Source organism: Pieris napi, chromosome 24 (genome assembly GCF_905475465.1).
Source record: "Pieris napi chromosome 24, ilPieNapi1.2, whole genome shotgun sequence".
Classification (NCBI taxonomy): Eukaryota; Metazoa; Arthropoda; class Insecta; order Lepidoptera; family Pieridae; genus Pieris; species Pieris napi.
Window position 1 is genome coordinate 2,200,018 of NC_062257.1, and position 26,633 is coordinate 2,226,650.

Here is a 26,633-nt window from a genome sequence, read left to right on the forward strand (position 1 = left end):
TTTGCATGCAATCAAAAACTATTTTTAATAATGCCAAAGAAGTATAACTTCTTACGCGCGTACATAAGTACACGCACCCTTTATTTACTACTAGAGATTGATTTTTCAATCCATTTCTGACTGTCAAAGTAATTATTGACACCAAAACATAGGTTGGGAATGACATACATAATAAAGGCTGGCATTAAAGTTCTCGACAAACTAATGAATTTTGGATTGAAATAATAAAAGAGACAGCACTATACGAGTATATAAACGTACATAACGAAATAATGACATCTTGTCTTTCGTTTTGCATATTTTGCCGATTAACTTCAGTTACTGAGGCCGAATTAATTGTTTTAGATTATTTTTAGGTACTTATATGTATAGGGGTTATAAATTATTATCGCAATGATATATATAAATATTCTAATTTATTTTCTGACAGCATTGAAAACTAATTAATAAAACAACATCGATGTAATTCAATATTATTTTCAATCAATCTCATGCGGCACAGATCTAGAAGATACTTCGTCTATGGCTGTTTTTTTTTTTTAATTTACAATGCTCTTTGAATCTTCCGTATATGTTGACTTTTCGATTCGTTGGCAGCTTCATTCAATGTATTGGTTAAATGTACTAAAGTTGGTAGATCGCATTGCATTATAACATGTTTTACTACATTTTGACAATGACTAGCCGCCTTTGCTTCTTCTACTGAAGAACTTATACAAATGTCATCTGATTCTCTATGGGTATGTTTGTCTATACTATGGTCGTAACTTTTCGGTACAGATAGAACATAGTCCATAGTGACCATGGGTTTCATTATTTCTGGACAACTTTTTGATGCCATCTGAAAAAAAGGAATAGTCAAACTTGAAATTTTATTTTTTTATGACACGGGAAATATGCATTTCTATTTTAATTTTAATTGTCGGATCCGGAAATTCTAAAATAATATTAACAAAAACGCGTCATTCAATCCCCGCCCCGCATCGTAACGTTTTACCCAAATATTATTCTTATGTAGCCAAGTCCACATTTCAAGGATCGTCATGCTCGCTTAAATGTCATTGCTTGTGGCGGCGTCCATGCGTCGGGTTGTCTCTCTCCCTAAAATATGGCGAGGGGGCCGATGGCTGGCCATGCGTCATACTCGTGAACGGGTGCTACTTGTGGTGACTGGTCGTACTTGAATGCGTGTATGCGGTGATGTTAATTATTTCGACTATGTGTTTGCGTGTTGTTCCCACGAGAATGTAAGTGCGTGCTCCTATTTCACCATGCCTCCTGCTGATAGGGGACAAGTCTTTGTTTTTATTTATGTTATTATTATTAATTACTTAAAATGTCATGTGGAACATGGTGTAATGGTTGCAGCTCCTTACAAACGTTGTGTAAAAAAAAAAAAAAAAAAACCATGGCGATTAAAAAGAGTGGCGGAGAGTTTATTGCCAGTTCTTCTCTTCCGTTCTACGCCCTTGATTAGAGAACTGGCAGTAAATGTAAAATTAGAAGCATTAATATTTATTTCTTTAATGACGAATCACAAGTGTACATTGTGTTACCTACGTGAATAAATGATTTTTGAATTTGAATTTGAATATATTCTTAAGATATATTATGATACTTGTTCACGCTATGTGTGTTTGTAAAGAATTTGTTTAACATTACCTGCACTTCAAATCTCCAAGCCAAGTCCTGATATGTAGGATCTTTCCGTTGGAGTAAATTTAATGCAGCGGAAAGCTCTCCTTTCTTTCTTGAATAGAATTTTACCAACACTTGTTGGTGATCATCAGAAAATCCTGCGATAGCTAGTGATGATTTAAAATTCTGCTCTGATAACTGTAAAACGAAAATTTTGTCTTTAAGGAATTTTTATTTGTCCAACCCCTCCTACACTTAATTGTTTTGTTTTGTTGTATACAAACTAAGTAGTTATAAATTACATATTGTCTGTTTTATAAACATCAAGCCGCAGCTAGGTGAGGGGTACCGGGTTTGATTCCCGGTTCGAAGGCAAGTTTTAATTTAATTTAAATTTGTTCTCGGCCTTTGGGAGGGTTGTGCGGTACCGGGCGAGTGCCTAAACCGTACATGGAGGACACGGTCGAATTTCTAAAAAGACAAGCACGAATTATAAAAAATCCTATACTTGACGCTGGCTAATGCACAAATCGTGCCAGAGCCATTAAAAAAAAAAACATTAATTGTTGTATATTTTTGTCCTGTCCAATTGATTTGTCATTATGACATTGCAAATAAGTAAAGCAGTGGCAGATTTACCAGCAGGTTGATTAGGCTGGAAGATTTTTGGGGCGGCAAGTTTGGGAACTGAATAACTGTTTTCTGTTTCCCTCTTTCCCCCTATCAACCCATACATGTCATTCTACAACTGGAGACTGCAAACTGAATGGATTGTGTATAATTTTGTGCTCAAAAAACATAGGACTCATATGAAAATCTAGGACATAACAATTGTAGAGGCAAGGCGGCAAAAACAGCCTTGAAATATATAAATGTGCCACTGTTTAAAAGGCTTATAGTTTGATATTAATTAGACAAATTTATCAACATATGATGTTATTAAACAGCTTAGGTACATAGAAATACTTACATTATGTTTGCAACCTTCTAAAATGAGGTGAGCTAAGGCTTGAATCAAATTTTGAATAACAGATGGCAATGTCTCCAATTTCTCTGTAATGCAATAATTTAATAATTTTTAAGTAGATGCCAGTAACCTTATCTATGATAATCTTATACTTATGTCATTTAATGTGGGTAGGTAACACAAATACATATTATATATTGATTTACAGATACACCATAAAGTTATGTCAAATTTATATTGTACTATAAAAAAATATATTTAAAGATTACATTCAATGAATTATATATCAGCCTTTACAAAGAATTTTTATTGTCATTTTGTTCATTTTTTTATTGTCAAGCAACAACACTAGACTTCTTACAGGATCATAGCTAATCAAACCTATCAGAGTAAAGTAAAGTATTTAAAAAATACCTAAGAAACCATTGAAATAAAAATACAATTATCTCACCTGCTGCCAAGGCGTATTTCTTTTCATTAATTCCATTATTTAGATAATCAATTGTTAACTTGCAGAAATCAATTAGAACTGAAATATAAAATTAATAATGTTTATTGTATTGATCTAGAAGTTGTACTACGGACAACTCAAATTGATGTATGGTTAATCTGTATAATACAACACAAATCATTGAATACGCTCCATAGTCAACAAGAATATATTGTCCCTATTGTATTTACATTCAATAATAGACAACAACATATAATAACTACATTGAAATTTAATTAACAAAAATATTAGAATTTAAATTCTACTTACCCTGTGGAGAATGATTATGAAGCAAACTGAGATGTTCCTTTTGTAGTTCACTCAAAAATATGATCATATTAAATCTATGCACTTGATTAATGCGTTAATTACTAAGTTTACAATGTAATCGATCAGTCTAAGCCCTTATTTATTATATATAAAAGATTTCTTACTAGATCCGTATTTTAATTGGATATGTCCTTAATATTTATCGTTGTATATATTACAAATACTCAGATTCCCGTTGTAGAAGTCTTAAATCTTAATAATAGTTTTATAATATTCAATTTAGATTTATATAAATAATTTAATTTATAAGTAATGTTATTAGTTTTAGTTGATATTATGATTGCTTGTCAACTGTCAACGACAATCGCTACAGAATTGTTAACATTGAGTGTTGACATTGACGGCGTTGGAAGCATATAATATTAAAACGAAAAAAAAAACAATTAATCAATCTCTTTGTTAAAGAAGAAATTAAGTTTTTTATTAGTAACAAATTGAATGCATTACAGAAAACTAATTATTATTCTTCATAGCTTGAATAAACGATCGTTGAAACATGTCTAAATAAGTCTTCTTAGTTTCAGATGCCAATTTTTCTTTTACTTTCTCCACCTCTCTATTTAAATCTTCCTCTAATTGGTTTATTTCTAATTGGTGTCTTTCCTCCGTAGCTTTACATCTACAAAAATAATTGTCCAGTATTAACCCCTTGTGAATTCAGAACCGATTTCTCAATAATTAGCTAACTATAGCTTATATAATAAATAATATTAATGACGTCATCGGATAACGAAACCCAATTTCGCTTAATCGAACTATAAAAAGGTTTTCAAAAGATATTAAGCAGTTTTCTTACTGTTTTTTATAAGTCTGCTCCATTTCCTTTAAAATATCAATTTTTTGCTTAATCGCAGTTGTAGTTTGATGCAGGCAATTCATAGTGGCAGTAGTGAATTCTTCCAACTCTTTCACATTGTTTTTTAAGACAGAGTAATCTCTCTCCAAATCTGTTATGAATTCAGAAACTTTCTTTTGCATAGTCTCGTTCATTTGATTTCTGAAAGTTATTAAAATAAAAACCGATAGAAGAGGATGACAACTCGATACGTCATAGGACCATATAATTGATACCATGATGTATTTTTTTAAAGACGACTACGAGCTGTTATTACAAAAGCTGCCATAACAATAGCAACACTTAATGGTATGTTGCGAATGATGCCTTCTACATATATATTATACCCTTGCTGTTACTCCTATATGTAGACGATCACGACAAACAAAATATTTCTACTTTATCCATCCTGTATGGAACTAAGAAGATCATCGAAGAAGGTCGTCTGTAGATTTATCTGACAAAAGCATGAAATCACCATATTCGGTTCAGGCAGAAGATAAATATACATTATACAAGCAGTTTAGACACCTTTAGAATATGTATGCAGCAAAATAACACTTATATAGGTCCTATACATGCTGATGTTTTTTACAGCAGAAGACACAACGAAATTATCACATAATGTTAATAACCTTCACAAACCGTACACATAACAGACCTTTACATCATAATGTACTAATTTATTTAATATATAGGGATTATCAAGATAATGTTAACGCGCCAAAAAGTACAAGATAGATGAAACTTGCATAATATGGTAATACACAAATTTTTATGGAATATATTTCCACGCATTATAAAAAATTCATAGTGTATCTGATAAACAACTTATACTGAGATTAAGTTAAAATAACAATTAGTAAGTAAGCTAGGGATTACCCGGAGTTTAACTGCTCGTTCATATTATTCAATATCTTCTGTTTATATTCGCTACATATTTGGGAGTCATTAGTAATTCTATTACTTTTTTTGCCTTTTTTATTGTTAACATCTTTTCCACGAATGTCTTGATCCATTTCATCAACTAGTTTACGACGCTTTAGAGTCTTCTTACATTTTGGCGATAGTTTTGGCTCAAACGTTATGAAATCTTCAATATCGTCTGGTATGAACTTATTTTTACATTCCTTTGTTACGGAACTCATAATTAAGCTAGTAATAGTTTTTTAACTGAGAGCGATACTTTTAACTTAACAAGTCCAACAATTAGCAAGACGTAAAAATATTAAGCTAATTCCCGTTTCCCGCCTTTCTTTTTATTATTGGCTTAACAAATTGTGTTACTAGGACTAAAATTTTACAATTATATTTTATGGTTTCCACTTGCCATAAAAAAAAACTACAACTTCTTCCTGCGCGAGTGTAAAAGGCTAAAAATTTACCACGGTTTCTTTTTTATGAAATAACTAGCAAACTCGGTGAACTCCGTTTCGCCACCAGATGGCTTCGTTTTATGTAACATTTCGTTTGGTGATCCCGCTTTTCTGTTGAAATTTTTCCTGAATTTTCTTTGCTATAAACCTCACAGAGCCCGAGACCTTTCCAACGAATGCAAAACCGTCGAAATCGGTTCGTGCGTTCTGGAGTTATAGCGTCAGGAAGGAAAACCCGACTTATTTTTATATTAATAATAAATCACAACTATAAAGGAAGAGGAAACTATATTTATGTATAAGAATTATGATAAAGGCAGGTCTGCAAAATTTCGCAATTTGCAAATAACCATGAGCCATTAATTGATTTTGAAAATATACAGACTACGGTTGGCACCACTAATTTGAAAAATAGCAATACTAAACGCCAACATTGCATGTCAACTAAATTGTCAATTTTATTCTTTTTTGACACATTTTACAATAGAAATTCATGATAGCGGATTTATTCGTTTTCTCAATTCGGTATCGTTTTTATTAAATTTCTTAAATTATTAATATAAAAGTGATGAATATTTTAGAAAAACAAACAATATGGCTTTAAAAAAGGTTAAAGGTAACTTTGAGAGGATGTTTGATAAAAATCTCACGGATTTAGTGCGTGGGATCCGAAATAACAAAGATAATGAGGTAAATGACTTGTTTCTCAATATAAAATGTATATCTTTATAGTTGTTATTTATTTGGCCATATACCATACATAACATAAAATGCTTTCAGGCAAAATATATAGCACAATGTATGGAAGAAATCAAGGTGGAATTACGACAAGATAATATAGGAGTGAAAGCGAATGCCGTCGCGAAACTAACATATGTAAGTATAATGTAAATATTTTGTTTTAAACAAATTGCGCACGTACCTATATATATTGTATAAACGTTTTACAATAAATTTGAAGACTTTTCTGCTCTTCTCTGAAAATAATTGTCTGTATTATAAGTGTTTATTAGTAAATAAAAACTTAATTAGAAATATTTATTTAATTATGACTGAACATAATCAAAAACAGTTACAGATGAAAATTATTCTAAATTTATCTCACTGTATAAATTTGTTTTCTTTCAGCTCCAAATGCTTGGATATGATATATCTTGGGCAATTTTTAATATTATAGAAGTTATGAGTTCGAATAAGTTTACATTCAAAAGGATTGGGTATTTAGCTGCTAGTCAATCATTCCATGCAGATTCCGAGTTACTTATGTTAACTACTAATATGATAAGAAAAGATCTGAATGCTCAAAATCAATATGAAGCTGGACTTGCTTTAAGTGGGCTAAGTTGTTTTATTTCACATGACTTGGCCAGAGATTTAGCTAATGACATCATGACACTGGTAAGCTCTCATACAATTCTCGACAATAATAACATATTGCATTAGATAACAAAACATGATTAAACATAAAATATATCTCTATATGAAATATAGTGTGCATAAGTGCCCTATATGTGATAATTTTGTTTAAAAATATAATTTATATACAGTCGACTCTCGATAATTTGACACTCGTTAATTTGAATCTCTCGATAATTTGAATATTTTTTCCGGTCCCTTGAAAAATACTCGATAAATTGAATAAAATCAATGATAATTGGTCCCTTCGGTAATTTGAAGTTGAAAAAGTATTATCTTGCTCGCCAACATGCGATAATTTGAAATCCGGTCTTCCCTACTCTCTATAATTTGAAGCGTTTATCATGCACATACCTGTCGTTTATTTACATACATGCACAGACTTGTCAATTGTTTACATAAATGAGTCACTCACTCAAAAAAACATACAGACTTCTTTTCAAAATAAAAATTTGTGAATAATTGTTAATACATAATAAGAATATAGAAATAATAAGTAACAAATTTTGATCTTATTCTTATTTCCTTCCCCCTCGTGGTTATTCAAACACTTGTTATTTTGAACTCTTGATAATTTGAAATTTATCTCTGGTCCCTTGAGTTTCAAATTATCGAGAGTCGACTGTAATTATATTTATTTGAAGAATCAAGTTCTTTCGACAGTTTAGATAATATTTTAATACACTCAACACTATTGGAGTAATCATCTTTATTATAATTAATTTTTATAGTTTTTTGTGGTTTTAATATCAACCACTTAGTTTAAAAGCTTTTATTTTGTTGTTAAATGTGATATAATTATGTAAATCAGGTCACAAAAATAGTTCTCATCACTATTTTAATATCGTTAATTTTATTACCATGTTACTAACCTTTGATTGGTTGTGTATGATAATTTTTTCAATGAGATAGTCAAATTATATATTCATATAAAATTTGTTTACAGATGAGTTCAACTAAGCCTTACCTAAGAATGAAAGCAGTGTTGATGATGTATAAGGTATTTTTAAGGTATCCAGAAGCACTTAGGCCAGCATTCCCTAAACTTAAGGAGAAATTAGAAGATCCCGATCCTGGTAATACTTTATTAAATATTAATAGGTTGTTCGATAGGAAAGAGTAATTATTTTATTATTATTTAATGTCAAATTATAATGATGTGGAAATAAATCTCCTATAGTCCTTGGGACTTAATAAAGTAGCTGTATAGGTCGGTTATCGAAAGCTGGCACGTTCACAGTACTCACACTAATGCAATTTCACTATACAGTATGTTTAAAAATATGACTTTTTTGCCAAGCTATATATTTTAGTCTACTCTGGTTTTAGTAAGGTTGGGTGGGTTGTAAATAAATAAAAATGTGTCAAATACATATAAATATCATGTGCATACGTGATACGATGGTGGAACCCAAAGTTGTAAGCCCGACCAAGAACGTAAAAGAGTAGTTTGTGTAAATAATTTTTCATTTTTCGACATAAGCTCCATCTAGCTCAACACACTTCACTTTGACTGCACTAACTATTCTTTCAATACTCCTCTTAGAAACCCCAGTCGCATCTGATGTCAAATTAAATAAAACATTTTTTCATTAAACTGTTTTTATTAAGATGCTTAAAATAATTAAAAACATTGTGCACCATTTTACGAGATTGCCCTGGTAATGTTTAAAAAAAAGATCAACATGTACAGTAAAGATCAACATTTTAGTTTGACATCACGTCTCGCGCTTATTCACAGACACTACACAAGCACAAAGTGTAAATGTGTTGAAGCCGCCAGCTTTAGATAACATACCTATATCAATGATTGATCTAATAATATTGGTTATTCGCAAAATTAATGGTGCTAAATATTTGTCTGCAAACAGGACATACAAGAGATAGAACATAACCAACTGATTTTAATGAAGTTTTTGTGTTTTGTTACACGTTGCCCTTTAGTTTGTTTATGATTTATATGGTATGGCATTAGGCTGTGTAGAAGTTATCTGTTTTTTTAATGGTGAAGAATGGGTGACCAGCTTTAGTAGTCCCAAAGCAAATATAGTTTTAGTATAAAATGCGAGCTTAGATGAACAGAGGCTATGTATTATTCGTAATTTTTATCTACATACATTATAATGGAGACCTATTCAGTTATTTCGGCTTATCTCTATTGATATTGGCCGTTGGCATGTGATATATGTACACCAGTGTGTACAACAATCTTATTTCATAACTGTCCAAATATAAGAAAGGTTGTGTGTTCTCTTAGAAATGCAATGGCATTTTTATATTTGCTTCTCCAACCGTTAAACCTAAGTCAAGACCAATGAGGCAATAGTACAGTAAAGAATGCATTGTTTTCACTTACAGTCGGTATATATAAATAATATTTAATTACAGGTGTACAATCGGCAGCTGTGAATGTAGTGTGTGAATTAGCAAGAAAGAATCCTAAAAATTATTTATCTTTAGCTCCGGTGTTCTTCAAACTGATGACAACGTCTACTAATAATTGGATGTTGATAAAGATTATCAAATTGGTATGTTTATTGTAGCAACAGTACTAATAATATTTACATATGATGTAAAAGATTATTGTGATATTGATAATGGCAACACAACATTGATATATAAAAAACCCAAGATGCACAGTCTCGAATAAAAGTAACGCTCGAAAGTGTCCCGAAACACTATTTCTGTCATTTTCTATAACAGTATGTCTATAACAGTATATGTTACAAGCATATATTATTGCAAAATCAACCTTACGCGAATTGCTTAAAGTTGTTATTACAACGCAGTGTATACGTACTTAAAGCAATAAAATTTTACGACCGACCGTGGTCGGTAGGACAAGGTATTGAGTGGAGTCGAACATTACTTTTTTATTTACAACTATTTAACATAATTTCAAATTTATCCGACTTTTCGGGTGCTTTACAGCGTGCGTGGTCACGGTGACTAAAGACAAAAGGTGTTGGATGTTAAATAGTTGGAAATTTATAATAATACATAACTTTAATCCGGTTAAAAAGATTTTCTTTAAATTAAAAAAAAAATGTTAAATTGGCTACCTCCTGACCTACACTTTATATAGCGTAAATATATTTGTCAAAAACTACACACAAAAAAGTTCAAAAGTACATAAATTTATTTATAAAAAAAAACACAAATAAATAACATCGACTCCACGTATAAGACGCGAGACTATTTGAAATGAGTGCACAATTTAGAATGTTGCGCTCATTTTTTGAGGACGTTTTTTAGACGTTGATTGTGCATCTTGGGTTTTTTATATATCAATGCAACACAAGTAATTTTTATTTTTTAGTTTCAGTCATGTTTATTATAGCAACACAGAACTGTCACTTGTAAAGATTAATTAATATTTCAATTAAAATTAAATTAACTTATAGACACTATATTATTGATAAAATAATCACATATGTTCTCATATAGTATATTTTAGAGAAGAAACATGTTAAACATAACTAATATTGTAAGTATTAACTTGCGAATTTTTCAGTTTGGTTTAATGACACATTATGAGCCTGATATCGGGAGAAAAATAACACAAAGCCTCATTGATCTTATTTGCAGGTACAAATTAACGCTAGCATTCACACAGAGCAGCTTATTTTCAGCTCATTTTCATTACACAACAGTTGTACAAGGATCTTTTGGCAGAGACAAAATAACCTTAGCCCAAAATGTTTTCTTAATCTGTGCCAAAACAAACTTGTAGCACTGTCAACCGGAAGGAACACAATTGGCATGTGATTTTTTTTGCTGGCAACACCGAAACCAAAGAGGATAGAGGACTACAAACTCATAGAGCTCTCTCATAAGCTAGTCTTAGTGACATTGTATTTGTTACAGTTTGGTGCCTTGACCCCATTAGAGCCTCGACTTGGCAAGAAACTGATTGAACCATTAACTAATTTAATTCATAGGTGAGTCGATAACGATGATCCTTGATACTTTGGTCTCTATGGGGTGAAGGGAGTTTAGAGGTGGCTTTTCTATTAGCTTCTATCGCTTTTCTCTCTTACTTATAAAAAAATATTTTATAATATATATTTCAATAGTGGTAATACAAAAAACTTTAGAGGTGTCAAGGGACACCCGAATGGAACGAAATTCCTTTCCATTTTTATGTTAATTGGTATCATAACAGTATGATAGATTTTCTCGACACCAATCTTACGACGAAAAAAAAAAAACAGGAGGAGGTGTTCTCAGGCGGTCACCCATCCAAGTACTGACCTCGCCAGACGTTGCTTAACTTCGGTGATCGGACGAGAACCGGTGTATTACAATAGCAAATAGCAAAAAAGTGTCGTGACAACTTTTCGTAAGAATTTATTCCGTCTAGCCCCCTTTCACAACGCGCGATAAGGAACTTCGTTCCAAAATGCAAGCTTACTTCAATAGCTCCTCAGTAATAAGGCTTTAGTACTCGTGGGGTATACCTCTGACCTCTTAGCTTTTAGTATAGTGTTTAGGTTAGTTGTAGTTTAAAGTTAAGCGATTATAAGTAAGGGAGTTTAAGTTATGCTTATTAATCGATTTTTCAGTGGATATTTGTTGAAGGTATTTCACTTGCAAAATTGCACTTATCACGAAACATCACTCAAATGTTTGAGGCAAGCTAGATTATTGCAATACATGTCACTCACAATAGATATCACTGTTATATGCTAATATATATAATATATATATTATATATAGCTATTTTTATACGGCTTTAGCGTCTCATATCCTAAGTCGGTTTGGACTCTGCACCAATGTGCACAAATTACTATCTGCGCATTTATCACTATAGTCGTATTTTTAATTAGACGAAGCCAACTGACAGTAGCTAATGTCACTTTGTAAAATAATGTTGCTATATTTAAAGTAATAGTGATGCGTTCAGTTCTTGTTCAATCAGATGAATGAACAATGAGTGTGAATAGTTAATCATTTCAATCAATAAAATAATATTATTTCTATTTCAAAATTGTATAAAAGTGCTCTGATATAAGTAAGGTACTAGTACTATGTAACTACAATCAGTATTTGACGTCTTATTACAAAGCGCGGCGCGTCGACTAGTGCCATCACCGATCATTAATTCAGGGGTTTTTACTTTGTCACAACACTATTTTTATTTCATTAAAAACTGACAACACCGTAAACGTCAGTTGACTTCGTCTAATTAAAAATACGACTATAGTACGGTGAAGGAAAACATCGTGAGGAAACTCATATTTTTGACCCAAACACGGCGTCTGCACAGAAGGCTGCTGCTGATGTATTTGTAGCCCGGTTTCTATATTCAAATACGACCCGTAGAAATTAAGACTGGAACGTATAACCGGGTGTTAAAGTTATTTATAAAAACCGTGATATGCTAGGACATCGGATTTATTTCGCTTTATTGAATTATGACAGATGACATTTGACACTAGATTTGTTTTTATCTGTAAAATGTATAGTAGAGTCTGCGTGGAAAGAGTTGACATGGCAGTTATGCAAATATATTTCTTGTCGTAATTTCATTAATGCACAAAAACTTTTTATATTATGTATGTCGTACTAGAATGTGTTAACACGAAGAGGTAATATATCACTGCAGCCTACTCAAATACCACGACTATTATTTCTGTATAGGCTCTATTAATGTATTAATTTTAAAATATTCAGAATTTAATGTGTGGGGCCTGAGACAAAATCTCTTTTCGCCAGGCGTAACACACTAACACTAAAGGAATTTGTATGGGACAGACATTAGCTTATCTTTAGTCACGTGACCATTTTCATACTAGTTCGCTTGGACCAACTATACCAGATGTAGTGGGTGCCGCCTGTCTCTAGCCCCCGTTTACTGTTTTGACAGGTAGTAGACTCTTTAAATTAAGAGGATTACCAATTTTATTCACAATTTTACACAGATTACTATGAAGCTAAATCTGACACCTGTCAAATGTCATCAATTAAATTTGCTTTTGTGCTGGGCATATTAGTCCTAATTTCGTAAATAAATTGTTTGCCAGTAAAGTGGTACATTTAGATTGATTAATTATAAAAAAACCGCACAATCAGCCATACAAAAGGGCATGTAAATAGGTTTTCCAATTATCAAACTATTCGTTGGGTAATATTGGAAACTGGACGATGTCAAGTTAATGCTAAGCATAGAAGAAATTAATAATTTTATTTAGAAAAACATTACAGCTTGCTACTACTAACTATTATAGAAAATAATGTTTAAGAGCTAGCAACATTCTTGATTTTACCCGCGCGTCTCTCTCCGCCCGCTCTAGTGACTAGGGAAACAATCGGTCTGAAGTTTGCGTGAGATGAGACGATACGGTGTTTCGCGGAACAAAAATGAAGTAACGCCTCATGTTTTAATTTAAATAACTCGTACAATATATCATATAATCGCTATTATTATTATATATAACTAGCTGACCGGGCAAACGTCGTTTTGCCATATCATTTATAATAAAAAAATAAGGGTTGATCGTAGAGGGGTGAAAGTTAGGGGTTGTATGTATTTTTGTATGTTGTATCATAAAAAAATAGAAATTAAAAATTTTGTCTAAAAAATAAAAAATAAAATTTAGGGGTGGACTACCCCTAACATTGAGGGGGATCAAAAATAGATGTTGGCCGATTCTCATAGATACCGGATAAGCACAAAAAATTTCATCAAAATCGGTCAATCCGTTTCGGAGGAGTATGGCAACGAAAACTGTGACACGAGAATTTTATATCTATATATATATAAAAGAAAGTCGTGTTTGTTACAACACTTATAACTCGAGAACGGCTGGACCGATTGCCATGGTTTTTGATTTGTTGGATTTGTTTCCGTCCCGAATAGCAGAATAAGCAATAAAATATCGGATAAGTTATCGAATAACAATAAATAAATAAATTAATTTTACGAATGCAAAAACCATATGGTGCCATCTGTTGACAAAACTACGCATCATTTTACGTCGAATTCGTGTCAGTTCAAGAAATTCCGATCTTGAGGTGAATGAGGAGATGCATAACCATGCTTTGATCCTGATCAAAAGATGTTGGATATCAGAAAGTGCTTAACATGCAGTATCGCCATATTGACGCTAGAGAGAAGATGCCTAATGTGTAAAACTGCCATTCTTCTTTCGCAATGGCAAGCAATAAAACATTTCTGTATTTGTATTAAAAGTTGTATTAATGTAATACTTAACATTAATGAAATCCTAAAATAAGTTAAATTAAAGTAACAACGATATTATAAGGTTGTAGGGCGGAACGAAGTTAGCCAGGTCAGCTAGTATATAATAAATTAAATATGTTTTAGTACATCGGCAATGTCGTTATTGTACGAATGCATCAACACAGTGATAGCAGTGCTGATAAGCATCAGCAGTGGAATGCCGGGACATACTGCATCAGTTCAACTGTGTGTGCAGAAATTAAGAATACTCATTGAAGATAGCGATCAGAATTGTAAGTACAAAAAAAAAATTACTGGAAAAAAAAGTCATAAAAACAATTTTTTTTTTATTTTGACTGAAAGCAGGAAAAAACTGGCATACAATAGCAAAATAATTTGATATTTTGACTCAGAAAAGAAAGAAAACGGTCATACAAAAACATATTTTATTATTTTGACTTTTTTTTTTGACTGGGAATAAAAAAAAACGGTTATAACAAAGCATAATAATTCGTTATTTTTACAGAACGAAAAAGATTTTTTTTTTTTTAAAGACAATTCACACCAATTGACCTAGTCCCATGCTAAGCTGGTGAAGCTTGTGTTATGGGTACTAGGCAACGGATATACATACATATTATAGATAGATATACATATAAATACATATTTAAACACCCAAGACCTAAGAACAACACCAAATGCTCATCACATCGATGTTCGCCTCAGCCGGGGATCGAACCCGGGACCCATGGATTCGCAGTCAGGGGTACTAACCACTACACCAATGAGTCGTCATATATTATATATATGAATATTTCTTGATTTTGTTTTGCTTTATAATTTAACTAGCTAGTTGGTTAATAAAACATTATTCCTAAAAAACGGTACTACAAATTTCAGACGCCAAGAAAAGTATGTACGTACGTACGTAAGCACTGTAGGTACATTTAATAATAATAATAAAAGCCTTTATTCAGATAGAAAATTTTACATAATTTTAAACTTAAACTATTATCACTAGTGAGTCGGTGACACCGACAACCCATCTGTTTGCCCAAGCTCTGTTCTGAGCTTTCCTTGTCCATATTTCCCCAGTTACGGATTTTATTTCGTCTTCCCACCTTCGAAACTGTCTACCTCGTTTTCTTTTCTTATTTCTTGGGTACGAAACGATCTTTTTGTTCCACTTTTCTATACCTCTTATGTGACCAGCCCATTTCCATTGCAATCTTCGTATCCTCGTTGTGACGTCTTCAATCTTCGTGTGGTTTCTTATGATTTTATTATTGATTCTATCGGACTTCCTGATATTTACGTACATCTTCTATCTATATATATAAAAGAAAGTAGTGTTTGTTACAACACTTATAACTCGAGAACGGCTGGACAGATGTTAGTTATCTCTTTTTTGATGGATTCTTCTCCGCTCCGAATAGCAGAATAAGTACTAATATATCGGATAAGTTATCGAATAACATAATAAGTAAATTAATTTTACGAATGCGAACAGCATGTGGTGCCATCAGTTGACAAAACTGCGCATCATTTTACGTCGAATTCGTGTCAGTTCAAGAAATACCGATCTTGAGGTAAATGAGGAGATGCATAACCAGGCTTAGACCTCATCAAAAAATGTTTATCAGAAAGTGCATTAAAATGCAGTATCGCAGTATTGGCTCAAGAGAGAAGAGGCCTTATGTGTAAAACTACCATTTTTCTTTCGCAATGGCAAGCAATAAAACATTTCTGTATCTGCAAAAATGTTGTATTAATGTAATAACAGTTTAAACATATTATTAGTCAGCTAGTGTAGTATAATGCAAACAACTCTAATTAATAAATTATATTTTCAGTGAAATATTTGGGTCTGTTGGCTATGTCGCGAATATTGAAATCTCATCCGAAGTCGGTGCACGCTCACAAGGATCTAGTATTGGCCTGTCTTGATGATAAGGACGAATCTATAAGACTCAGGGCTTTGGGACTTTTATACGGAATGGTAAGAATTCATTTCATGATCACTTGTTTTATAATAAAATAAAATAAAAGAGTGTACTAATGTACACGCGTTAGAAGTTATACTTCTTTGGCGAATGGAAAAAAATAACTAAATAGTATTAGATCCCGCTATACAACGACCTTCACCGAGATGCTTATTTAATGAAACGTATTTTATATTTAATTTAATATGTCAATAAATATAATCCATATGGGTTGTCTAGCAAATTTCAGTCCAGAGTATGTTTAATTAATAATTTAAAAAAAATATTTTTTTAAACATTTCACCGGCATGATTATTAGATAAATTCTGTACCAATCGAAAGTATGAAGCCCATAGAATATGCAAACTTTATGCTGCCCATTCTTTTCCGGTCACAACTATCGGGTTGCCAGGTATAAACAGGTAAATCTGTACTAGCATTTTGCATTGTTCATTTAAATTTCATTCAATGTTTATTGAATGAAATTTAAATGAAATTAAAGATTATTTTATTCTGAACACGGTGGTATAGGGTTGGCTGCGAAAAATCAGTCCAGAATTGCGGTTGTCGAATTTTCAAAAGTAAAATATTGCTCCGAGTGAATGTGTGCGACTGAGAGGTCCCAACCGACCATCCCATGCGATAGAAGAGGACACAGCATAGCAGCTGTTTAAAGTCCGCCCACTTAAAGAAAGAGAGTGCGCATGCTACTTGGGCTTGGAAAAGAAAAGGATAGCGATAGACTCGTATATACTATGCATCATTTTGGAGTAGAGTGTCGCTATAAATACAATTGAAAAAACGTGCTACTATTTATTGTTGGGAAAAATGGCAAAAAAGTGTTTTTTGTGTGGATCGGATGATGAAATAATTGATTTTAATGATGAAACTTTTAAAAACTGTGTATTAAAGTTATCTTTTCGTAAAAAAAATACTTTAAATACAATTTTGTTGAGCTACCCAGTGCGTCTCTTCAATTTGTAGGTTATCATACCACGTGCTACAAAAAGTGACCGTTTTGAATAAAAAATTTAACGAAGAATTTCTTAATTTTAGTGCTGAATATACAGTAAATGTAAATGAGACACGTTTTAACACTGTGCACAGATTAGCGTTTTGCACAGATCATCATTCCAAGCTTAAATACAGATAAAAAATCACAAGTGTACGTTTTACGAATATTTAAAACCAGTAGGATTCATTGGGGATCATACACCTTTAAAGATAGATGACATTGTCGAAAAAAGTGAAACAGAGAGTGATGACGAAGAAGATTCAGACGTTGAAGATCGTAGTTTTATGTCCGATGACTCGGATTCTGAATAATAAAAAAAAAATGTATTTTTTTTTACAATTAATAGAAGTAATTCTTTAATTGTTGTTTTTTTATATGGTCTTATAATAAAAATAAAATTTGCAAGATTACCCTGATTAAAAAAAATTCACTTTTATGGGTTTTGAATTTTTTCCAATAGTTTCAATTGATTTCAATATCTCTGTTTACATTTATAGATTTATACTTTGCATGTAGTAAATTTTTTTATTTTTTTCAATCACTATTTTTAATCAGGGTAGTATTATATATGAATCACTATAACCTTCTTTTTGACTAAAGATGTATATATTTATATTTAGTGTTACATAAAAAATATACACATAAATAATTAATTGATTAAAAAAAAATTAAATAACTATTTCTCTATTTAAATAATAAACTACTCCAAAATGATGCATAGTATATACGAGTCCATCGCTATCCTTTTCTTTTCCAAGGCCAAATAGCATGCGCACGCTCTTTATTTAAGTGGGCGGACTTTAAACAGCTGCTATGCTGTGTCCTCTTCTATCGCATGGGATGGTCGGTTGGGACCTCTCAGTCGCACACATTCACTCGGAGCAATATTTTACTTTTGAAAATTCGACAACCGCAATTCTGGACTGATTTTTCGCAGCCAACCCTATACCACCGTGTTCAGAATAAAATAATCTTTAATTTCATTTAAATTTCATTCAATAAACAGACCGTTGCAAAATGCTAGTACAGATTTACCTGTTGATACCTGGCAACCCGATAGTTGTGACCGGAAAAGAATGGGCAGCATAAAGTTTGCATATTCTATGGGCTTCATACTTTCGATTGGTATAGAATTTATCTAATAATCATACCGGTGAAATGTTTGAAAAAATATTTTTTTTAAATTATTAATTAAACTACTCTACTAATACTCTGGACTGAAATTTGCTAGACAACCCATATGGATTATATTTATTGACCTATTAAATTAAATATAAAATACGTGTCATTAAATAAGCATCTCGGTGAAGGTCGTTGTATAGCGGGATCTTAGACCAAAAATGCAGTAGTGATTAACGATAAATATTAAAATCAATCAATAAAATTATTATTAGTAAATACTATCACCGTCGTATATGAAATTGATTTAATAAAAACACCAAAATAATATTTATTTATTCACACTGTTTAATCGTACTGTTACGAAACACGTGTTCTAAATATAAAAATACTAGAATATACAACTTGAACATAGTTATTATCGATTTTCATGCCACCTAGAACTAACTTCATTCTGTTAATTTTGTGTCACGGTGCGCGCGCATCGTAAAATTTCACTCTCATCAATTTTTCATAACGCGCCTAAAGAAGTATAACTTCAAAATGGGAATATTTTGTTAAAAAGAAAATGCACTAGCTAGCACTACATAGAAGAATCTACAAGAATATCGAAATGAAACTACTGCCTGATGCGAAATTTTTCCTATGAAAATTTATACATACGGACTTCACCGCGGAAACATTCGGGGAGGCTTCCTAGAACCTCTAAACGTCAACATCTGTTAATAACTCGATTTTCGAAAATTTCCAATTTTCTTAGCGGGAAGTTAAAAAATAAAAAATATGAAAAAAATAATAATAATGAAACATAAATTTTATTTATTTCCCATTTTAATTCGCCCAGCATAGAGGGCGGGAAACGGCTAGTATATATTATATAGCGATTAAAAAAATCATGTGTCCAATTCACACGTGGTAGAAGTGAAACCTTCAAAAACAAAGTTTTTATAATTAAAATATGTAAATTAGACTTTTTCTCTATCTAAATGTAGGATCTTTTCTTAAAAAAAAAATATATTTTAATGTTAAATTTTTATTTATAACTTTAATATCAATCTTTAATTTGGTAAAAACTAAAATAATAAAAGTTTGAAATAAATTCACAAGATCCAACGTGGGAGAAAATGAGATAGGAAGCATTATACAGTGTATAAACTTTTAATTAAGTGTAGTACGAAGTTTTCACTTCAAAAAGTTTCTATAACTAATGATTTGTAAATAAAATTGATAAATAATCTAATTTTATAATTAAACTACTTACTTGACTTACTTATTTAATTTTCATCAAATCTGTTTTTTTATTTTAGAAAATGTTCAAATACACACTAATTTAAAGTTTATACACTGTATAAACTTATCTAGTATCTCACTCTCTCCCACGCCAAATCCTATTAATTTATGTGTCTGTCTCTTTTTACTGTCGCTTTTTCCGTTGCATCCGGTTTGAAATCACAACGATTCTAAAGAAGTTTCACTTCAAAAATGTTGACAAATTATTTAAAAAGGTTCCGCCCCTTTCAGGTATCGAAGAAGAATCTAATGGAAATAGTGAAGAAATTAATGGCCCACATGGAACGTGCGGAAGGGACATTGTACCGGGACGAACTGTTGACTCGCATGATCGAGATTTGTGCGCAGAATAACTACCAGCACGTCGTTGACTTTGAGTGGTACGTCACAGTACTCGCTGAACTCACGGAGATGGAGACCAGCTCTAAACATGGTAAGAATTCGCCCCAACTTTTAATATTCACGGCGATGGATAATACAAATGGAAACCTCGCCTCGCACATGAAACAGGGGTGGAGGGTGGAAATTAAGGGTTGTATGTATTATTTAATGCCACAATAAAAAATGGTCCAAAAATTTTTTTTGTTGGTGTAGACACCCCTAATCACTTAGGGGTTTGAAAGATAGATAGTAGTTTTTAGACTTAATTTATATGCATAAAACATTTCATTAGAATCGGTCGAGCCATTTCGGATGAGTATGGGAACGAACATTGTGATTGGAGAATTTTATATTCAGTGTAAATTCTTTATAACGTCATTCGTTATAACGAAAACCTCTCTACACGTAAAAATAGTTACAATTGTTTGGCTTAACACAAAACGCATAGATTTATTCAGTCTTTATAACGCAACAGCCCTGCGATTCTGTAACTCACTTTTCGAACTCACACAGCGGTTTTCGCATCGGCGGTCGCTCTCAAATCAGTCGTGAAGCATTCATTTTATGATTTGGCATTCTAATAAACAATAAACTACAAGCTGCCACCTTTTCAGGCTGCTATTCTCTATAACGAATAAATATTGTCATATTTAGACATCAACAACATACTTAAGTGTAATTGTTTTTATAATCATCTTAATTTCCTTTGTTATTGTTAATTGCATTGAAACGTTGTTATTCTAACATTACATTGCCTGTAGGAAATTTCTCAGTAACTAAACGCACCACCGTCACCTATCGAGTATTATCAGTCGTAAACAAACTTTGAAACTGTCAAGATGGCCATCTTAAAATAAAAGCGTTGTGTATTATGTGTTTAGAATAGTATACCTATTAATTTGCTAATTTTGTTTTTTTTTTCTCCTCGCTCTCTATAACGAAAAAAAATGATCGTTCTCCTAAATTCGTTATAAAGAGTATACACTATATATATAGAGATGATAAATTGGGACTGTTCCCCATTAGGATTTAAATATAAGTAAGGGAGCGTTCAAGTTTTACGTCACGCAATTTTTGGAGGTTATTGACCCCCCCCCCCATGTAACTCGCCGTAACGTTTTTCAGTACCCAAGTACAGTACTGTACTCAAGTATAGTAGAACGTTTCGTGACTACTTAGTGACTCTTAAGTTACTATTATGTGGTGTAAGTCAAAAAAAATATTAAAAATAACGCGTAATTTAATCCCCGCCCCGCATCGTAACGTTTTACAAAAGGACCCCCCCCCTTCCCAAAATTCGTTACGTAATACTTCAACGCTCCCTAATACATAAAGCCTGTTACATAAATTATGAAATTTGGAATTTAATCATAAATCTCTGTAGGTTGCATGATAGCATCCCAGCTGACAGAGGTGGGTGCGCGCGTGGCTGACGTGCGAGCGTTCGCAGCGCGCGAATGCAGTGCTATGTGCGCCCGCTCTGCGGCCACGCCCCCCGGCCCCGCCTCTAGGGAGGTTCTATATGCGGCCGCATATGTTCTCTCTGAATATAGCACGTGAGTTGAAGTTTTTTTTAATACATGATTTAGGGTTTTTTTATGGCTCTGGCACGATTTGTGCATTAGCCAGCGTCAAGTATAGGATTTTTTATAATTCGTGCTTGTCTTTAGAAATTCGACCGTGTCCTCCATGTACGGTTTAAGCACTCGCCCGGTACCGCACAACCCTCCCAAAGGCCGAGAACAAATTTAAATTAAATTAAAACTTGCCCTCGAACCGGGAATCGAACCCGGTACCTCTCACCTAGCTGCCACTTAATAAGTCCGCTAGGCTATGAGGCCCCCATTTAGGGTTTTAGTAAGACACTAAGGCTGCCAGTCCACCAGAGCGGAGCGAGGCAGCGGAGCCGAGAAACGGACTAATGCGGAGTGGAGTTGCGTACTGTGACTGTCCACCGGAGCGGAGCGAGGCTGCGGAGCGGAGTGAGGAAGTAATGCGGAGCGGAGTTGCTGTGTTTTTCAATATGCGGAGCTAGGCAGCAAGTACGCGACGAGTGATTTCGAGCTCCCGGCGTGGGGCGATTGGTTTAATTCTACGCGAAATGTCAGTGATAGCAGACATGCCATCGAAAAAGTTGATACATTATTACCTTACATTGCTTGAGGAAGAAGAGTTGGAGTCAGAAGAAGCCGAAATACTTACCATATACCATTTGAACAATTCTATGAGGAAACATAGATTTTGGTTAAGAAATCATATCAAACATCGTTCAGAACACAGTGAATATTTTACTTTTTTCCAAACAGCTGATGAAGAAACTTTCGAAAATTCTTATAGAGTTTCAAGATGTACTTTTTATGAACTTCACTCCCTGATTGAACCATATATTCGGAAACAAGACACAAATTACAGAAATTCAATTAGTAGCCGTGAAAGATTAGCGGTGTGTTTAAAGTAAGTACACATTTTAAATCAAAGTAACTTTTATTTTTGCATACAGTTATAGAAGCCATGTTATATTAATTTAAAAATCGTAATCTGTCTCAAAATTGACCGCATTTTCATTGGGTTCTGTTGGCTCTGCTGCAGATGTTTCAATATCCTGGGTTGTTGGAATTTGTAAAGCGCTAGGATTAATGATACTAGTGTTAATATTATCTGAAGCACTAGGAATATTGACACTAGTGTTGGTATTATCTGAAGCACTAGGAATATTAAGACTAGTGTTGATATTATCTGAAGCACTAGGAATATTGATACTAGTGTTGATATTATCTGAAGCACTAGGAGTATCGATACTAGTGTTGATGTTATCTGATGTAGGTGTTGAGCCTGTAGAATAACCATAATTATTCGGAGAATACCAACTATGTTGAAGATTACTTTCTTCAGCTGACATTACCGCATTAAAGCAGTTTTTTTTAATTTGAAGTTGAAAATAATACGGCAGCTTTTTTGTCGATGCAGCCAAATTTAAAAAAAATAAGTCTATTTCATCGTATTTATCACTGGCTGACATCATGTTTTTAAGTTCCATCCGTTCTCGTTCCAACACTTCGCGGCGTTCTTGATTTTTTTTTAAATAATCTAGAATTTCATCGTTCTTTCTTTTTTTGGATGTTGATGGAAGAGATTCCGAAGCTGTTGGATTCTTAGGATCATCGGCAGAAGGAAGATTATTTGAATTTGATGGCAAAAAATTGCATGATTCCCGTGAACTCTCTTCAATGGTATTTGGCGGATTTGAAGTTTCGCTTACTGAGTGGTCCAGGGGCGTAAAATTTGTTGACCGGTCTCTGTTACTCATGTAAGGCAATAAAAATGACATGGCTTTTTGATATTTCCATTCTTTTCGTTGTTTTCTAGCCTGTCCACTCCTTGTTGCATTTTGTCTTTTTAAGGCATCCCGATGGTTATCTCTCAGTTGTTTCCATCGCGACTTGGCAGTTGTAACTGAAACAATCAACAAACACAAAAATGTATTACATGGTCTATTTATGACAAAAATATTACATCACTTACGCGAAGTACAATTAAATACGTTTTTTTTTAGGTATTTAGCAACCGGCCAGTCATTTACAACGATGGGAGAGAATTTTAGAATTGGATTGAAAAGTGTATCAAGAATTGTTGAGGAGGTTTGTGATGCTTTATGGAATATATTGCAACCTCTTGTCATGTCACAACCAACAGAAAACGACTGGAAAGAAATCGCAAAAGATTTTGATGAACTATGGCAATTTAAAAATTGTATAGGTGCTCTTGATGGCAAGCACGTATATATCAAGGCTCCCTCGAAAACCGGGTCCTCGTTTTTCAACTACAAAAAGAGATTTTCTGTAGTATTGATGTGTTTAGCTGATGCCAAAAGGAAAATCATAATGGCTGATGTGGGATCTATGGGAAGATTTTCTGATGCAGGAATTTTTGATAACAGCATTTTCGGAAAGAGTCTAAAAGAAAAGAGATTGAATTTACCTCAGCCGGTACCATTTTATCAAGGTGGAGCAAAAATGCCGTTCGTATTTATAGGAGACGAAGCTTTTCCATTAATGGAAAATTTTATGAGGCCTTACCCACGTGATGGACTTAACGCAGAAAAAAAAATTTTTAATTACCGATTATCAAGAGCACGTCGTATTGTTGAGGCAACTTTCGGTGTATTGACGAGAAAGTGGTACGTGTATCATAAAGATTTTGAATGCAAAATAGAAACAGTTGACAAGGTAATAAAAGCAACATGTGTTTTGCACAATTATTTAATTCAAAGACAACCTAATTATATAAACAATATTGAAAATAACATGGAGCAATCATTATTATCAGTTGGTGATATTATAGAAACACAACATTCTAGTAACGATGGTTATCAAGTTCGTGAAATGTATTGTTCATACTTTAATAATCAGGGGAAGGTACCATGGCAAGATACTCGAATTTTGAAAAGAATCTATAATAGTCAGTGATGTGAGACAGATATAGATAATTTGGCCAGCTGCGGACATTATTTAACTATTTAGGCTATTACATTATATAGGCTATTTTGTTAAATAAAAAAAAAGATATCAATATGTACCTACTAGAAGGTATTATAGAATAAAGATACATATTATTTACCATCCGATATGTTTGTTTCAATGATAATTTGGTCCCACGCAGCATCTTTTGTTTCGTTGCATTTGTAAAATTCTGAAGATGTGTTCCAAATGCACGGAAACTTTTTCACACTTTCAATAAGTTTTTCATCCATTATCTTCGGTCACATACGCACTGGTCGGAATACGGCGGCACACTGCCGGCGCAAAGTGCGCCCGCGCCCGCACTCGCTTCCCCGCTCCGCATCCCCGCACGTTTCCCCGCTCCGTTTCCCCGCTCCGCATACCGGTTTTATATGAAATTTTAAACTAGCTCGCAAGTCCCTGTCCACTTAAGAGGAGCGGAGATTTTGTGCAATCCTATTGGTTAATATTTCTCCGTTTCTCGGCTCCGCTGCCTCGCTCCGCTCTGGTGGACTGGCAGCCTAACTGAATATTTCTGTGTGGCTTGCGACTCTCATACCTGAGGTCGTAGGTTCGATCCCCGGCTGTGCACGAATGGACTTTCTAAGTGCGCATTTAACATTCGCTCGAACGGTGAAGGAAAGCATCGTGAGGAAACCGGCTTGCCTTAGAGCCAAAAAGTCGACGGAGTGTGTCAGGCACAGGAGGCCAATCACAAACTTGCCTATTAGATTGACAAATGATCAACAATATATAAATCTGAGGTCCAGAACTAAATAGGTTGTAGTGCCACTGATTTATTTTTAATATTTTTAAGTTATAAGTAAGTTTATATATCTTTAATTACATTTATTGTTTAATCAGTGAGGAATCGGTGATGCGCGAGTCGATATCGTCGGTGCTTGGATGCGCACGCACAGGGGGTGGGGCGATGCGAGCACGTGCCGTGTGCGTACACGCAGCCATCAAGCTCATTGCGAAACTTTTGTTGCTCTACGAACAGAGAGGAGATCGGGATAGTGCTATTGATGTAAGTAATCCAGAAAGCTCAGGGGTCGATCAAGTATTACCTAAGCAGATTTACTGCAATTTACCACACACACATACACACACACACATACCTCCTTGTCTGAATTTGTCAGCAAAAGTAAGCAAAGCTCTCATAAATAATATAACAATAAAAAGAATTAAGTTTTTGTAGGAATCCTCGAAAATGCATTTCGTTTTCAAGTCATAGACAATGTGTGGGTAATATGCATTGATATACAAAAAACCCAAGATGCACAGTCTCGAATAAAAGTAACGCTCGAAAGTGTCCCGAAACACTATTTCTGTCCCTTTCTATAACAGTATGTTTATAACAGTATATGTTACAAGCATATATTATTGCAAAATCAACCTTACGCGAATTGCTCAAAGTTGTTATTACAACGCAGTTTATACGTACATAAAGCAATAAAATTTTACGACCGACCCTGGTCGGTAGGACAAGGTATTGAGTGGAGTCGAACATGACTTTTTTATTTACAACTATTTAACATAATTTTAAATTTATCCGACTTTTCGGGTGCTTTACAGCGTGCGTGGTCACGGTGACTAAAGACAAAAGGTGTTGGATGTTAAATAGTTGTAAATTTATAATAATACATAACTTAATCCGGTTAAAAAGTTTTTTCTTTAAATTAAAAAAAAAAAATTAAATTGGCTACCTCCTGACCTACACTTTATATAGCGTAAATATATTTGTCAAAAACTACACACAAAAAAGTTCAAAAGTACATAAATTTATTTATAAAAAAAAACACAAATAACATCGACTCCACGCATAATTTAGAATGTTGCGTTCATTTTTTGAGGACGTTTTTTAGACGTTGATTGTGCATCTTGGGTTTTTGTATATCAATGGTAATATGTGTAAAAAAAAGTAATAATTTCATCAATACGTCACGAAATAAGAAAATTAACGGCCCAATGTAGTGCTTACGTAATACTTAACAGCCCCAATGTCAGCCTCGCAAATGAGTTGCCGACCTTTTTGATAAACTTTTGTGTTTTTAATAGTGGGGATTTCTGATTACCCTATTTAAAACACAAGATTTCACCCGATGG

General features: G+C 33.3%; 6 protein-coding genes across 6 annotated transcripts in view; 2 read left to right on the top strand and 4 right to left on the bottom strand.

The window, feature by feature from the left end:
- LOC125061771 (cryptochrome-1-like) overlaps positions 1–26,633 on the bottom strand; it is a 213,317-nt gene that overhangs the window by 139,711 nt on the left and 46,973 nt on the right. The gene's annotated exons all lie outside the window — the stretch shown is intronic.
- Positions 458–3,704, bottom strand: LOC125061781 (COMM domain-containing protein 2-like). Its single transcript, XM_047667381.1, has 5 exons — positions 3,366–3,704; positions 3,057–3,134; positions 2,609–2,691; positions 1,663–1,836; positions 458–841 (listed from the first exon to the last, which is right to left on the bottom strand). Exons 1-5 carry the CDS (start codon positions 3,430–3,432, stop codon positions 545–547), a joined length of 699 nt encoding a protein of 232 aa, XP_047523337.1. The 5' UTR covers positions 3,433–3,704; the 3' UTR covers positions 458–544.
- LOC125061783 (chromosome partition protein Smc-like) lies at positions 3,809–5,644 on the bottom strand. Its single transcript, XM_047667383.1, has 3 exons — positions 5,143–5,644; positions 4,222–4,422; positions 3,809–4,044 (listed from the first exon to the last, which is right to left on the bottom strand). Exons 1-3 carry the CDS (start codon positions 5,406–5,408, stop codon positions 3,879–3,881), a joined length of 633 nt encoding a protein of 210 aa, XP_047523339.1. The 5' UTR covers positions 5,409–5,644; the 3' UTR covers positions 3,809–3,878.
- LOC125061770 (AP-3 complex subunit delta) overlaps positions 6,101–26,633 on the top strand; it is a 36,022-nt gene continuing 15,489 nt past the window's right edge. The window contains exons 1-11 of the mRNA XM_047667369.1: positions 6,101–6,326; positions 6,417–6,512; positions 6,765–7,034; positions 7,999–8,128; positions 9,441–9,580; positions 10,920–10,993; positions 14,383–14,531; positions 16,092–16,237; positions 19,876–20,077; positions 21,410–21,581; positions 25,389–25,554. Coding sequence (XP_047523325.1) covers positions 6,231–6,326; positions 6,417–6,512; positions 6,765–7,034; positions 7,999–8,128; positions 9,441–9,580; positions 10,920–10,993; positions 14,383–14,531; positions 16,092–16,237; positions 19,876–20,077; positions 21,410–21,581; positions 25,389–25,554 — 1,641 coding nt within the window. The 5' untranslated portion in view covers positions 6,101–6,230. The remainder of the gene's footprint in view (positions 6,327–6,416; positions 6,513–6,764; positions 7,035–7,998; positions 8,129–9,440; positions 9,581–10,919; positions 10,994–14,382; positions 14,532–16,091; positions 16,238–19,875; positions 20,078–21,409; positions 21,582–25,388; positions 25,555–26,633) is intronic.
- On the top strand, positions 21,915–24,658 carry LOC125061773. Its single transcript, XM_047667372.1, has 2 exons — positions 21,915–22,479; positions 23,579–24,658. Exons 1-2 carry the CDS (start codon positions 22,127–22,129, stop codon positions 24,489–24,491), a joined length of 1,266 nt encoding a protein of 421 aa, XP_047523328.1. The 5' UTR covers positions 21,915–22,126; the 3' UTR covers positions 24,492–24,658.
- Positions 22,491–25,039, bottom strand: LOC125061778. Its single transcript, XM_047667379.1, has 2 exons — positions 24,643–25,039; positions 22,491–23,478 (listed from the first exon to the last, which is right to left on the bottom strand). Exons 1-2 carry the CDS (start codon positions 24,773–24,775, stop codon positions 22,550–22,552), a joined length of 1,062 nt encoding a protein of 353 aa, XP_047523335.1. The 5' UTR covers positions 24,776–25,039; the 3' UTR covers positions 22,491–22,549.